The following is a 16,991-nucleotide window of genomic DNA, read 5'->3' as shown; positions in this document are numbered from 1 at the left end:
TGCGAGCAAAGTTCCTGACAGAATATTCTCCTCCTGCAAGCAGACTGACGCCGATTCACCAACAGCACAGTTCATAGTTCCACATCCATTTCGTCCAGTGTTTTGAAATGAGAAACGGCTAGTCCGTCTGTTAAAAGCATAGACAGTGAGGCACTTTTATTTTTTCACCTCTCCTTCCTGTCAAAAGACAGACAGTGTGTCTGTCCAATCAGGAGGGTCCGTCCTCTACTAGATAGGCCCTACCTTTTCCGGTAGAAGTTAATGCCGTTGTGTTTTGTGATTTGTTGAAGTTTTTTCATATTTGCTGTCGTGTTTTCCTATTTGCCGTCGTGTTTTCATATTTGCTGTCGTGTTTTCATATTTGCTGTCGTGTTTTCATATTTGCTGTCGTGTTTTCCTATTTGCCGTCGTGTTTTCCTATTTGCCGTCGTGTTTTCATATTTGCCGTCGTGTTTTCATATTTGCCGTCGTGTTTTCATATTTGCCGTTGTGTTTTATGAGTTGTTGTTGCGTTTCTCTAATTGCTGTGGTTTTTTAGAAAAATGTAATGAATAGACATTTGCTTGGACATACTTACACACAAATCTTCCTAGTCACACTTGGAGTGATGTCCTTACATGTCCAGTCCACAGAAAATAGTCTGAGTGTCTGTTTTTTATGATTTGTTGTTGCGTTTCTCTAATTGCTGTGGTGATTTGCACTTCAGGGCCACCGTACATATCTCCATTGTGCAGACATTTAGCATTTTTCAATGACTCTACTCCTTCGGCCTCTTACATTTGTATTTGTCTGGTCACGCGTGGTATCGACACACACAAATGCTAGCAAACATTCTTGACTGTACATTCTAGCTTAGACCTACCTAACGTTAGCCACATGGCAGCCCTGCTCACAGACTTCGATGCACGTCTTTACTAAAACGCAGATTTATACATGAAAGTAACTTAAATTGCAAGTAGATGATGTAAAAATGTTAAAACACTGACTTTCCGTGCGTTTTAAATAACGTAACTCTACATTTCAACCAAAAAAGCGAAAGAGCAGAGTATAAACGTGACTTACCGCAAAGAGTCCCGACACAAAGAGGAAGTAAAGCTACCGGAACAGTGCGGTCAAAATAAAATGCTCTCGATACTTTTGCGATAACCCCCCAGACATTTCCCTTAATTTAAAAAGGTCTAACCTTAATATGAAGCCCAATATGCTTGTTTAAACAATTTAATAAACACATGTGGGCCAAATAGCAGTAAAAACGAAAAGAGAAGAAAATAGTTAACAACATAGCTAGCTAGCTAGCGGAAATGCTAACCAGCCTCCTTCAAAATAAATATCTGTGCTCTACCAATACTGAATTCTTAAAAAATGTACAATCAAGGTTCATAATATAACGCTAGTCACGATATCACATTCAACTTAGCTAGCTAGTTACTACGTTACCCACATTAACCTAATGTAATACAGCGTGGAGTTGCAAACTAAATCTAAAAATAACAGCGTTGCACTTATTTTGTGATTTAATGTTAGCTTCGGTAATGTTAGCCATGACGGGACCAGTGTGTTGATTATTCTAATTTCTTAATGAGAAAAATATCACTATTCATCCTACTTAGCTACAGAGTCTTTAGCTAGCTAAACATTCTTTTATGCTATTCTGTTAGCTAACCATGATGAGCTGGATAGCTAGCTAATTTAGCTAACCAACAAGGACAGTTAACCTTTGCCAACGTTAACATTACCTGTAGAAATCCACACTACTGGGTAGAAAAATGTAATGAATAGACATTTGCTTGGACATACTTACACACAAATCTTCCTAGTCACACTTGGAGTGATGTCCTTACATGTCCAGTCCACAGAAAATAGTCTGAGTGTCTGTCTGGCTACTAACTAACGTTAGTCTCCCGCCTCTTTCAAAAGATCACATGCAGACTTCTGGGAGTAACGGCTAACACTAGCTGTATTGTAAAATCAACACTGTAGAGTTGTTTGCAGAATATGACATTTGACTCCCTGTATTAACACCAACTCTTTTTGAAGATTAACTCTCTTGTAGTTGATTAACACTAAACCTGAGTTGAAATAACTCTACATTTTTACACTCAACCCTAACACTGAAAATACAACACTTTTGATTTTGCTGTGTGCGACAGATGGCTCTATTGGGACTCTAATAACTTGGCTCGTAGCAGGTAAGCAGGTAACTTGCGTCTAGTGGTCCGGGTCAACAGAGCCGAAGCACAAAACAGTGAGGCGTCAATTAGTTGCAGTAATGAACTCGGGCTTTATTACTCACAGTGGTACACATTCACGGGCACAAAAGGCGCTGTTCTTGCTAGCGTTCGGCTGGAGCATGGGCTGCGTTACTGTTACATTCGCGCCGTAGGCTCAGACTGATTTTTTTACGCTATACTTTGTTTTTTTTTACTACCCAGAACACACCTGCCCCACTACGTCACACATACGCATTTTTCCAACAAGCCACCAGGGGGGGAGGCAGAGATTGCAACATATTGAATAACAAGTTGTCGAGCCGTTATCGGTCGAGGTAGGGTATCTGGTAGATTAGAATGATTGTAAGTTTTATTTGATTAGGACAATGCACATTAATCAACATTTCTGTAAATGCGCCAGTGTTAGCCAGTCGGCTAATTTTCAACTGTAGTCCTAATTACCTAGCATGCATGTCTTTATGGCGGGAAGAAACCGGAGCACCCGGAGGAAACCCACGCAAACACGGGGAGAACATGCAAACTCCACACAGAAAGGCCCGGAACGATCTGGATTCGTATCCAGTAGTATTTGGAGAAGTTGGAGATAGCAGGATTGGATACCAACCCTTAATTTGTTCTCCCTCCGTTTTCACGGCCCTCATTAAATCACAGAGTCTGCCCGACTTCAGTCCACACGATCTGTACCACTATGTGGTAAACGGGGTATCCCCATATACTGGTGCTGATCTCAAAGCTTTTAAGTCTGGATGCTTCCCAGTTCTTTGTAGCTGGCTGGATTACAGGTACGCGATCCCAGTAAGCACACATACGTCGCGGCGACGTATTGGCGATGTAATCAAAATGCATCGGGGCTACGTAGTATTTTGGTAGTTTGCTCACTGGCACGACGTCCCCGCGACTTCGCTGCGCTACGTTTCAGCGACATATAGCCGCTCTCTCCGCGACGTATACATATATACATCGTTCTAACGTATGCCATACGTCGTAGAGATGCAGGCAATATACATCGTTCTAACGTATGCCATACGTCGTAGAGATGCAGGCAATATACATCGTTCTAACGTATGCCATACATCGTAGAGATGCAGGCTTATATACGTCGTTCTAACATATGCAATACATCGTAGAGATGTAGGCTTACATACGTCGTTCTAACGTATGCAATACATCGTAGAGATGTAGGCTTCTATACGTCGTTCTAACGTATGCAATACATTGTAGAGATGCAGGCTTATATACATTGTTCTAACATCTGCTATACATCTTACAGATGTGGTCATCTTCCTGTTATACATAGTACAGATGTCAGGCTCTACATCCACCAGATATCATTTATACAGTCTGCAGATGTCAGGCGCTATATACCGTATATGTTATCCTAACATACCTTTACTCTTTAAATGTTGATAAAATAAATTACAAATTACTTACCTTAGTACACCGAGAATATTTTAGATAGGGGGCCTAATTAACATTTTACTGCTATAACTACTACTACTTTATAATAAACTATAGCTACAGTCCAATAATACCAGTCTAATCTGTAGAAATCATAGTCTAGAAGATGACAAACAATTATTAACCTAATTACTTGAAAACATCTTAAATCACTCTGTAGGATCGCTGGTATAAACAAGACCAGTAAACTTCTCACTTTTTGCTGAACAAACATTTATTTTGAACTATATAAATAATCAATAAACATAAAAAACATTAACAAATATTAAAACATTAAACATTAAAATAAAGAATTATCTTGGCCGGCGGTGGTGGCGATTAGGTGCCAGCCGGAGAAACTCTTTGATGGCCTTCTCGGCCTCCGCTTCCGTCGGCGCCTGGAGGACCGGGTTCCTCATTACTGCTGCTGTAATAAAATCGTTGGATTCGAATTATTATCATACTATTTATTTTGTTTTATCTAGTCTTCTCAGTTTTCTATAGAGGTAAAATGGTATAGAATGGTTTCTGCACAGCAAGTGAATAAGAGACTGATTTAACTTAGTGGAATATATATATTTAAAAAATTTAATAATTCTGGATTCGCTTCTAGTGAATGTTAAAAATGTTAAAAACGTAACATTTTAACCAAGGACCCTTTCAGTGTTCGGACTGGTAAGTTGATATACCCCGAAACAAATTATCCGCTGAAATATAGATGTTTCTTTCGCCATGCAAAGTCTATGTGAAAAGTCTTTCTGGGCCATGGGGTGCAGTACCACCATTATCCACTAAGCCCATGGTGGCTTTTAGACTCGGCGCTCTTCCTGGAGGCTTGGCCAGACCTCATCAAGGAACCTCATCTGGGAACTCTCCATTGACAGGGCTCAATCCGAGGGGCGAGATAAACGGTTGTCTTTCAAACTCCCTCTGCATGCAATAGGATAGTGCTACAACCAGGTTGATCCTGCAAGAGATCATAAAGTAGTATTCACTCAGTTAAATTGCAGAAATCTACCACAAACATTCATAAAAAACAACTGTTCAAATATATGTGTATATATATACATATATATATACACATACATACATATATACATATACACATACATACATATATACATATACACATACATACATATATACATATATATATATATATATATATACACACACACACACACCCCCACAAAAACGTCTCCGGTAAGTAAAAACCTTAACCATCATTTAATGGCCTATCAAAAGACTACAACATTTTTTGTGAAATCAGAGATCTTTCTTACTGTGCATGCATTTTTTTTCTTCCATATTTAGCTTTGCGTTCCCCCATGTCCACACCAAGGCCCAGTATTGACAGCTAGAAACTTTGTATTATGAAATAAGACATCCAAGGGATGCATATAATTCTCCCAGTCTCTGCGTGAAGTAATGTAAACAAAAAATAAGTATACGCAAATTACACACCTCTCCAAGTATGATGAGAATGTCATTTTTCTCCCTGAACAGGATCGGCAACAGCAGGATTGCAGCTCTGAAATCAATCCCTGAAAAATAAGTAAAAAAATAAAAGAAAGTGTATTAGGTGAATGTACAGTGTATTTTGGTTGATTAGGCCTTATCTTGTCTGAAGACAAATAGAAAAGAAATTAAGCTTAAATGGCTACACAACACTAGGGGTGACCACGGCTGATCAGTGAGTCACTTACCAGGGACATCTTCGGTGAGGGCAGCCTCTCTTTCCTCCAAAGCCAGATCTGCAAGGGGAGCTTTCCTTTGAGTCAGTCTAAGCACTGTGGGTACTAGGATCTTAAAAGCCATCTTCAAATCTTCGGCAGATATTCATTCTGCAACACAGCACAAACAACAAACAGGAAACATGTCACAACATTATCATAGGATTTTAAAATTAAATTTCAAAGAGAGCCTTTAGTAATTTAATATGAACTCCAACACAAATATAAGGAAATAAAACATGTAGACAAACCCTGCATGGACTCTTACAATAAAACAATAGTCCTAAAATGTATGGCAAATTAACCATACTGTAACAATACTGTTACAGTAAAAGTCCTGCAGTGTAAATGTTACTTAAGGCGAGACACTACAGGTGAATAGGCTAAAATTTTTAAATAATAGATATCTCCATGAAACTTCCTCAGTTGATTACTCACACAAGTATATAAAAAAAAGTATTACAAGTTTTTGAAATGTTTATGTTTAATTATGCAAATTAGGCATTTTCTCATTAAATATGCGCGATTTTGCATATATTTTCAGTAGATAGATCTGAACATATGATAAAGCCAGGTGCAAAATTCTTTTTTCATTTTGTTTACACACAAGATGAAAACAAAATTACAGAGGGATTTCAGGATATCTGCTTTCATTACCTAGGAAATCAAAATATACTGTCCATAGCCCTAAAAAAAATCGATTTTCGCCATGTTTTTTAGCTTAAAATTTCACATAAATCAGGGCAGGAATGATTTATTAACAAATCCCTCTGTAAATATCTTCAGAATACTACTAAGTGTATAACTGGAAAGTTTGGTGTACATAGGTGCTACATAGGCTGAGATGTTTATACTGGAGAATGACAAAAAACTCATTTTGAGAAAACGGCATTTAAAGATTTAAATAGTGGAATTTAATACATTTCTATTGGAGAAATTGCTCAAAAACAGAATAAATGCTCAGGCCCTTAGTAATAATAATAATATAGAATATTTCAAGCTCATGAAAATTGATTATTTAATAAAATGGCAGGCATATAAGGCCTACAACTGCAGTAACTCAATGAATTAATATTGGCGTATCATGCACAAAGTTGCAGACAAAACCCACGCTGGACAGGTGTATGGACACAGAACAAGACCAACAATGGATGTAACAGCTTTTTAAAGTCCAACTGTCCATTCCAGCACCATATGTATTTTAGCTGTGCTTAGACTCTTGCGCCTGTGTTTTACACTGGCAGCTGTGACGGCCTCAGCTTTTGAGGTCCTGAGCATATCAGTTTCTCTCATTGAATTGACCGTCACATGTGCTCTGAAGCCACAACTTCTCCATAACAGAAAGCATGGCAGAGGCACCTTCATGGCCATACTTGCTGCTGCTCCAGCTTACTTTTCCCACAAAACAGTCCCCTCAGTCAGCTGATGGTGAAGATAACTAACCAGAACCAGTCCCCTCAGTCAGCTGATGGTGAAGATAACTAACCAGAACCAGTCCTCTCAGTCAGCTGATGGTGAAGATAACTAACCAGGCTCCCATCAGCACTGGTTCATAACACAACATAACAAAACTAATTATGACTCATTCAAAAGACCAATATTTAGAACATTGGAGAAAGCAAACAAAGTAGACTAAATTATTATTTGACAGATTATCTTCACACTGTCAGAGATACGAAGAAGAGACGGATCCTGACTAAATACAGGTTCAGTGACCACCAGCTGGGTCAGACAGAGATACACTTCCTAACCAGAAAGTTAGGAAGTGTAAAGTTAGCCAAAAAAAGTTAACACCAGAAGAGAAGCTGATAGTTCTCCTGACAGCTACATATGGATCTGCCTGCTACAGCCTGAGGGACTCACACCACTTAGGATCCCAAAATTACAGATTTGTTTAGTAGCCTATTATATAGTAATTATATTATACAAAACTGTAACTGTTGTGTAATGTAATTGTTTTGTAATATAGTGTGTTGTATCGCGATCAGTACAGTGTGGTACATATGTGACAAATATTTAATATATGACATGTAGGCTATGACTTTCTGTAAACTGCTTTGAGAGAGAGAGAGAGAGAGAGAGAGAGAGAGAGAGAGAGAGTCTGATTACCTCCGCTGTCTGAACACTCCTGTTTTCTGAACGATAGTTTAAACATCGACGTACTATCTGAAGGCATTTCATCATCTGCTATCTTAGTTTGTGATCCCCTGTGTCTTCTTGCTAATAACAACTGTTTTCGTCTTCTCTGAGGTGATTTTCGGCCGTTTTCGACGCACTTCTTTCAACATTTTGAGCTACCGCGGAAATGTCAGAGCGTGTCACGTGACGATTCTGAACGAATCACGTTGTCAGAAATTGGCATCAGCCAATGAGATTGCGCATTTTGAGTTAAATCCCCCCTTTTACTTTCACGATTGGTTGCTGATAAAAAGGAAATGACCATATTTGGATCCGACAACATTGTAGAGGAGAGAGAGAGCTTTCCAACGGTATATGTGACGACAGGGTGCAGACAGCGATCGCGGAGCAGCGCGATGATTTAGAACGCCAACTTTTGTTGAATTTAGGTGAAATCTACCGCCGCAAACAGACAAAGTGTAGTAAAATAAAGACCTAAATGTGTATTTCGGACTTTATTTCACCACAAGTCTGAAAGAAGACATGTTATTGAAGACAAATAGCCCAAAATCTCAAAATTGACCAGTGAAAAAAAAATGATGTTTTTGCCTGCCGTGTCTCGCCTTAAGCAAAAGTCTGTAAGTATTATCAGGATAATGTAGTTAAACATTAAAACATGTTAGAAAGTGTAAAGGATCCAACCAGTTGTGTGTTTAATGGACTAATCATCTCAGTTTACTTTAGAATCAAACATCAGATTTTATAAACTACATGTGTTCTGTGAGCAGTAATCTTAATGTGTAAAGTAACTAGTAACTAAAGCTGTAACAGATGAATGTAGTGGAGTAACCAAAGTAACTAGTAACTAAAGCTGTAACAGATGAATGTAGTGGAGTAACTAAAGTAACTAGTAACTAAAGCTGTAACAGATAAATGTAGTGGAGTAAAAAGTAGAAAGTGGAATGAAAAGAAAAGACTCAAGTAAAGTACAAGCACCTCAACATTTAGACTGAAGTACAGTACTGGAGTAAATGTACTTAGTTACATTCTACCCCTGCATTCGGACTACAAAGACTGTGCAAGATTATGCATTACAGTGTGTACACCCTAATGCATAATGTTACACTACATAAACTACCGGAGCCAGGTGAATTCAGATCCAGATAAAAACTTCTTCAGTAGTAACCTTTACATTTTATATTATTTATATGTCTATGAGATTATAGAGTTATTTTCCATGGTTCTACTTGGGCCTAATGTTATAACAATCACATAACATTACTGTTACCGGTACCTTGATTCCACTGTAGCCTTCTCTGAATGTACCGGGACAGGCTCAACGGTTAGTGTCACGGTTTCTTTCCACTGCTGTACAAATCGGTTGAATTTGGCTTGCTTCTTAAACGATCCTTCAAAGAGGTATGAAACCATCCTCTCAGTCAATCCATAGTCCACTGCTTCTCCGTCAACTTCATTATCTAACGTACAATACAGAAAAGAAAAACAGCAATGTTAACCACCACTGTGGTAACAGCATAATGTAACGTTACACATTTAAAAAGCACATTATGCAATCACGCTTCTCTATCATCCTCCGTTTGGTCCGGACCTAATATCCATATAAAAACACAAAGTAGGGTGCCCAGATAGTTCAGTTGGTAGAGCGGGCGCCCATATATATAGAAGTTTACTCCTCGACGCAGCGGCCGTGGGTTTGACTCCGACGTGCGGCCCTTTGCTGCATGTCATTCCCTTTTATGTCTTCAGCTGTCCTGTCTATTAAAGGCCTAAAATGCCCAAAAAAATCATCTTTAAAAAAAAAAAAAAAAAAAAGTATTTAGGCGTACCTCATTAGAGACGCTGGAAAAGTGTCTCTCTCTCTCTCTCTCACTCACTCACACACACACACACACACACACACACACACACACACACACACTATATTAATATAACGTAACGTTAGGCCTCTTACTTTTTTTATTAATGATAATAATCGGGTTATGTTGAAAACAGCAGCTAGCTAGCTAAAGTTAAATGTTAAGCTTAGCTAGCTACTCGAAAGGGAGGTTAACCGTTGGTCGGTTCTGTCAGTTAACGTTAACGTGACTGGTGTTGTAACTTGACGTTAGTCTTTGTAGGTTAATTAACGTTAACATTACATGGTTTTACGAAAATGTTCTAAGACAGTTTGACGACAAAATAAAGAATAAATCATTATTTCAAACCCTCACTGGCTACCGATAGTCACATTCCGCCCAAATGGCTTTGCTTTACTATTAACATATATTTAAGAACAAGACTTTTAGGCGGGAAAGACGCTTTTTATCGTTCTCCTCTGACGCAGTCCAGCTAACGTTTTATAGCTAGCGTTAACGTAAGTCAGAAGAAAAGACTTTTCGGCGGCAAAAACGCTTTTTTCTCCTCTGACGCAGTAGTTTTATAGCTAACGTTAATGTTAGCTAGCTATCTCGATGGTCAACTGTAGCTAAGTACCGTTAGCTAGCTAAGTACCATGTCGTAACATGTAGAATGGCAATATGGGACATAATACTGCTAATGTTTTAACTAACTAACCTGTTAACGTTAACAATGGCAATCATCAATGTCAAGTGTAGCTAGCTAATGTTGACAGAGTATGAACTTGGCTAGTGCTAACGGTAAAGTTAACTTCCAACTTTGAATATTAACACCACAAACACAGATTAAAAATGCACATAATTTACCTTTGAATTTACTTCGCTCCTCTTCAGTGACCTTTATTCCAAAACGAAGTAAGCCCGTGATTAAATCCTTCGCTGCTAAATGTCCAAGCGCCATCCTCCCGACTTTGATCGACACTGACTGAGACTGACAGTTGGATCACTGTCTATTCACTCATGTATCCTTCCGCGCTGAAGTATTTATGCTTCCGCCGAGTCGAGCTCTCGTTAGCATGTAGCTAGATCCTTTCAATAGAACACAACTTAAAGCGTTAACAATTATTTGTCTGTTTTATTCTAATATAAATAGGGTAAAGGGTTTGAAAATTAAATTCTTCAATAGGCTACTGTTTGTGAATATAAATATAAATTATTACATAGGCCTACTCCTCATTAACATGATTAAAAATGATTCAAAGGGACACTTCACCAAAAAAACATTCTGATTTATTTTGCCATTGTCCACTACGTAAAGACATATGGCAATTATTATTATTAATTATTTATTATTTATTAATTATTATATTATTATTTTTATATTATATTAATTATTATAGAAAATAGCACACTAACACATTAAAAGTTGCTGGGCAGAATTCAGATTCACTGTCCATCACATCAACAGTGTGTGTAGTAAAGATGTCCAGACGCTCATTAAACGATGCTTCCAAATGACACGTGAACAACTGAGGAACTTTCAATACATCTCACCGACATAGTTAATACGTCGCTGCGATGTATAGATTGCGATCATAATAAGACCTCCAGACGCTCAATAAACGATGCTTCATTATTCTTCTTTATGACCCGAGAATAATTGCAGACGAAGCGATCAATTGCATACGTCGTGCCGACGTATGTGTGCTTACTGGGATGCTACGCTAACGGCAGGGGGGGGATACCTCATAATGGCAAAGATAAGACATCAATCTAGGGTTTATTTTGTATTAACATCTATTCTTTACTTAAGTAAAGATTTATATAACACGTAGCCCATGTTTTTAGGACATGGTCGGTCACGGCTACCCACGTACCGTTGTTCACTGTGTGTGCCAATGCAACTTCCTAACTAATGGATACCTGAACGCATCCCAGCTCTTGGAAGTGCAGTCATTAATTATCTATCACACGTTAATCCATGCAGTAAATCACGGAGTGTCTATGATCAGTAGTAACCACACATAACTGTAACATCTAACCATCTTCTTATTTGTGATTATATTCGCTGTGTAGCCTATGTTAAGATTTGACCGGTGGATATTACGACGTGATGGGCAGCAGCTCCAAAGCTAGCTGCAGCTAGCTCGTCAGCTAGCCGGGTCGGAGCTCCGCAGACCTGCAATTAACTCGTTTTTGAAGCTAGTTTCTGTGCCATGTCATCTTTAATTTAACCGATATTTTTTGTATGTGTGTTAAGTTAAATGATCCGGGGAACGGCTTTCTTTTTTGGATATGTAGCTAGGTCAGTGAATAACCGATGTTAGCTAGTTATGTGGGTCATCATCGGGTTGGACCTGTTAGCAGGAGCAGCTGGTTAGCACGGCAGCTAGCTGGTTGAGGATCATTTTATTTATCACTCATTTAAAACAGACAGGCAATACATACACATGCTTGTGTTGGTGAGGATTACTCTGCAGATTGTCAATGTGAGAACACAAACACGAACGAAAACGTACGAGTTTAGCTTGACGTCCGTCTACAGCATAGCTCTTCCGCCGCCCGTCATGGCGTTCATAATTCGCGCGAGTGGAGCGTGACGCCATGTGCAAATCGGGGTTTTATTTTGAAACAGGAAGTCAAAGTTCCCTGACGCTCACGCTGGCTTGACGCTAGCCGCTCAGGTAAGCTGCTCACGGTAAAAAAAAAAATGTAACGGACAGGTCAGACAGAGGCAGATCCTGTTTGTCATTAGTGAGGACAGACTGGACGCTCAGCGGACGTTGATAGGAAAGCAGGGGCACTTTCTTTTAAACACCGACACCGTTTGTCAAGGCTCGCGCAGTTGTAAGCAGACAAGATGATGATCTCCCCGTGGGACCGCTGGTACTCCACAAGCTGCTGTCTGTGCTGTCATGTCCGCACAGGAACCATCATCCTGGGGGTCTGGTACATGGTAAGCACCGCCTATCGTCTGCCACTCACTGCGTACATGTAGGCTTTCAGACACTCACCATGAGTGAAAACATGACCTCATCAGAAAGCATTTATTGGGCCTACTGTGTGCAAGATTTTATGATTATGCTGTGTTTTTTTTTTTGTTTTTTTATGATTTCTATTACTCTTAAAAACCTAAACTCTCATTTACAGACATGATTTAATTATTCTCTTAAAAAAAAAAAAAAAAAAAAAAATATATATATATATATATATATATATATATATATATATATATATATATATATATATATATATAAAAAACAAATAGGCCTACCAGCAAACTTTAAAGTAGTATATATTTGTTATACTGTAAGTTACTGAGATGAGTTACAGTATAGAGGCGTAGAGGAGGGTTCTGTATATAAAAATGTCTCCTGACTGAGTTTGAGTCGGATTGGTCCTCTACATAATTGATTGTATGATTATGCTTGGGAACCTTTTCGATTTTTTACAACATTATATTGCTAAATCAAATACAAATATACCCTCTGTTTTGTGTAAAGATCAATGTGGGGATATCTCTTGAATGCATCCCTTTGTTAATCTTAATGTGCAGGAGATGGTTAGCTAAACCAAACACCACATGTGGAAAAATCCTCTCTCCGCTCCCTATGAATAAATTAGCACTTGGCCTCTTCAGGTAGCAGGTTTTGTGTCAGGCCTATTGACTGCAGAGAATTTTCCATTACATTCATCTGATCAATGGGGATGTATGAGTCATAGCACAATAAGCCGAGCTGGCCAGACCAATACAAAGGCTCATGTATGTGCCTGGACATAGAGCTCATTTACCATAGCTACACTATCTCTAGGATAAGGTGTAATTATTAGTATTTGGGCTGTCTAGAGTCACTGTGTTTGGATTTCCTTTTGTTACTCTGCACGTTCAATTTGGACATCTTTACATTTGAGAATACTTTCAGCATCTGCCCTTTTGTTCTCACTTTTCCACTGTCTCCTGCCCATCTTGCCCCCATGCCTCTGTCTATAATGTTGCCCTTTATCTACCATATGTCCTCTGTTTCTAAGCTCATCAATGCAGTGGTGTTACTCATCCTGCTCACAGCGCTCAGTGATCCTGAGCAGTACCACCTGACCAGTGCTGAGTTGGCTAATGACCTAGATGTCATGGATGACGCCAGTAAGTAGCCCAGAAGGCCAGTACATTACAGTAAATTTCCCATGTGTACTCTCACAATACCACTGACTGGGTGTTACTATTTATGTATTCCAATATCTTAACAGTTTTTATTACATAAACAGCTTTTGTGCATTGTGTGGGAAACATCCACTGGCCTCTGTAGTGTTCTGTTCTACATGAAACTAAGTCTCCTTCAATGACTGTCACACATGACTTAATCTCTGCTTGCTGCGTGACACCCTCTATTGGGCTGTCAACTGACTAATGGAATGATTTATTGTGTTGTTAGAGGGACCTCACACATTTGTCTAGACGACGGTCAGCACTTATTTTTAAATCAAACACCCAAAGCCGCAGACATGCAAGCCTAATGTCCATCTGTGCAGAACATTTGAAAAGCCTTCTTAAGAGAGCAGGTGTACTCTGGAACAGTCTGACTGGAGGTGGGCCACAGCACATGCTGCTGGTAGCCTCTGATTGGGAATGACTGTATTGTCCCAGTTCCAAGGGATAAGGGTGACCTATGATGCATTACTGCAGGCTGGGCCGGCCGCTGCCACCCCTGCATTAGGAACACGCTCAGCTTGAAATACGACTTCTGTTCATAGGAACAAGAGCACTATAATATTGCTCAGTTATTTTAGCACTGTTGGATTTTTAGATTTGACAAACAACAAGCTGTAGTAACAGTTGTTTTGTGTTCTTTGAATGTTTTGACATTATGCCACTCCATATGGGTTTCAATATGCCGCTAATTCCTCTGAAAAATACATTGGAAAATCCACTAAAAGTGATTGTCGAGCTTAGATGTTACTCAGCGTGTGTTTTGTTGATACTGGTCATTTTTTGGGGCATTGAATTGAAATTGCATTCTGGGCATCAAAGCCTGCACAGCAGGGCATCACATCTTCAAAACAGAACATAAAGCTGTGAGACAAAAAATAAAACAGTGCTCTGCTTTTTCTCTTTTACTTGATTTATTTATTCATTTTGAATGCAAGCTTTATCTACAAGCTTTTCCCAGAACTGCAATGCTCCTTGCACACTTTGCTAACACATGTTTTGTGTGAGGTTCTAGCAGATTTTGTGGTCTGACATCACTCCCAGAAATTTATTTTCATAAACTCTTTCTGTATTAACATTAACAATCATAACTTGTACATGAATGTTTTTTTTTTTGCAATTTCCAAACAGCATAATCTTTGTTTTATTCAAATGTAATGATAATTTGTATGTTTTAAACCACTGTTTTAATTGAGTCATTTCCGTTGTGATTACCTCCAAAAGCTGCTGCTAAATTATTCCCAGTACAAAAAATAGTAGTGTTTCGCGAATAAAACAATTGTGAGTATTTGTGATACTCTGCATATGTCATTTATGAACAAAATACAGTTCAGGACCTAATACTGATATATATATATATAATATGTCTGTGCCGAGGTAGATGAGAAGATTTCAAAGTTTTTTATTGTCAACATTTCTAAAGCTACCTGTTTAACATTTTGCCAGGAAATATTTACAGCACATAAATTTTTTGCTAACAAGTTATATATATCAACTCACATATCAACTAAAAGGAGATAATAGTGTATGTCAGTGTTGTGTTCACAGATTTTCCCCACTGAGTGCAGTGGCCAAACAACTCAGTTACAGGTTTAAAACTATCTTCTATTGATGGTGTTTTAGATAATTGGTTTTTGATTAGAGTCTGACTCTGGCCCTTTCGACACTTAGCTATGTTATACTCGGGGAAGTGATATATTGCCTCTCTGTACACTTTTAAATCTTGTTATGGGCAAATGTGATTCATCCTATGACTCAACATAGGCTACAACATATTCATTGTCAATTTATAATAGATGTACATGGCATTTTAATGGGCTACATGACAGAGAAATGTTAAATTGAATTCACTCTTTTTCCCAGGAGTGCCACATGTACAGTATTTTGGTTTTGCCTGGCTCTATACTAATACAACAGCAACGATTAGTTCTGTTATATTGATATGAGGTATCGATGACATGGAGCGAATAACAGAGGTTAGTTCTTTGGCTGGTTGACAGATGCAGCGTGTCATTTATTTTCTGTGCAGAAGTGGGGTACTTTTGTATAGATCAGCTGAACATGATGTCGTGAACATTTTAAGAAATGTGATGTGGAATTGAATGTGCCTCAACCAAAGTGACCATGCACTGACTACGACTGACTTTTAACTACACCTTTCTGTGCTTCAGACATGTGCATTGCCTCAGCGATCTCTCTGCTGATGATACTTATATGTGGGATGGCAACGTATGGCGCATACAAGGTAAACAAAATGATTCATTAGAATTTTCTTCACATTCCTATACTCTCACAGTGCTGATTACAACTAAATGTATGGGGCATTTGCTCTTCACTGATTGTGTTAGTCAGATCAGATCATTTCCATAACATAAATGGTTTTCAAACAGTTCAAAAAAAGGATTTAATGTTACCACGCTACTGCTTGTGAACGCTAACACTACATCTATTTTTGAAGTCTTTTAAAACACAACAAATTCAAATACCATGCCTGCTTTTTTATTATTAATATACACACTGTAATCTCCATGCGAAACAATTCAAGCTTTCTGTCTACAGTGTTGGTTAAAGAGCTCAGCTTGTTTCACTGCTTTCTGATAAATACGTCCTATCCTAAATATCTAAAAGACATTACTCTGTTTCAGCTGCGTGCTGCCTGGATCATCCCATTTTTTTGCTACCAAATATTTGACTTTGCCCTCAACACCCTGGTGGCTATCAGCATTGTGGTTTACCCAAACACCATACAGGATTACCTGCAGCAACTGGTAAGAAACCGTGGGTGTTTTCCTTTTAAAAGTCAGTGATATTATTGACTTAGTAGTTATATTTTTCGAGAGGTGCACGTCAGGCTACGCCATAGGGTCCAGTGTAGATGCAAGAGGGGTCTGCGGTGGTACGCCGTCAATTCGACGCAGAAGCAGAAAACGGCCTTAAGCGTTTGACTTGTCATTTATAATTTCACATGTCAGTGTTGATGATGTACTGTTACAGATGCCTCTACTATCTAATGACTGCTGCAAAAGTCTACTGCATATGTTTCTCTGACTCCCATGCAGCCTGATAACTTCCCCTACAAAGAGGAGATCGCTGCTCTCAGTAATGTGTGCTTGGTCCTCATCGTGCTGCTCTTCATCAGCTCTATTCTGGGCTTCAAGGTAATGTTTTCTCATCTTAATATCTTCTCCATACATTTAGCAGCACTGATAGTTCTTAGCAAGCCTACCAGGCTAATATTTGCAGCACAACAAATTGTCTTACAACAGAAAAGCTGTATAATACAGCCTTTGACACAGGCACCTGCTTTTTATGTAACTTTCTGTACAGATCTTTTTTGGAGCCCCATGGAATGTCCTGTTAAATTATCTTGGGAGGATTTTGGCAGGAGTCATGCATCTCAAAGCAGACATTT

The 16,991-nt window shown here is 38.7% G+C and overlaps 1 protein-coding gene and 1 long non-coding RNA gene across 2 annotated transcripts in view; one reads left to right on the top strand and one right to left on the bottom strand.

The window, feature by feature from the left end:
• Positions 1 to 4,987: 4,987 nt before the first annotated feature.
• Positions 4,988 to 10,309, bottom strand: LOC116066587. Its single transcript, XR_004898671.1, has 4 exons — positions 10,243 to 10,309; positions 8,814 to 8,997; positions 5,375 to 5,512; positions 4,988 to 5,212 (listed from the first exon to the last, which is right to left on the bottom strand). It is a non-coding gene; the product is annotated as an uncharacterized LOC116066587 (long non-coding RNA).
• LOC116066584 (lysosomal-associated transmembrane protein 4B) overlaps positions 7,852 to 16,991 on the top strand; it is a 32,273-nt gene continuing 23,133 nt past the window's right edge. Inside the window, exons 1-6 of the mRNA XM_031322747.1 lie at positions 7,852 to 7,863; positions 12,108 to 12,331; positions 13,405 to 13,516; positions 15,751 to 15,824; positions 16,225 to 16,347; positions 16,639 to 16,737. Of these exons, the coding sequence (XP_031178607.1) occupies positions 12,236 to 12,331; positions 13,405 to 13,516; positions 15,751 to 15,824; positions 16,225 to 16,347; positions 16,639 to 16,737 (504 nt within the window). The 5' untranslated portion in view covers positions 7,852 to 7,863; positions 12,108 to 12,235. The remainder of the gene's footprint in view (positions 7,864 to 12,107; positions 12,332 to 13,404; positions 13,517 to 15,750; positions 15,825 to 16,224; positions 16,348 to 16,638; positions 16,738 to 16,991) is intronic.

The sequence above is a fragment of the Sander lucioperca genome, chromosome 10 (genome assembly GCF_008315115.2).
Source record: "Sander lucioperca isolate FBNREF2018 chromosome 10, SLUC_FBN_1.2, whole genome shotgun sequence".
NCBI classification, from domain to species: domain Eukaryota; kingdom Metazoa; phylum Chordata; class Actinopteri; order Perciformes; family Percidae; genus Sander; species Sander lucioperca.
This window is presented reverse-complemented; position numbering and strand designations above follow the sequence as displayed.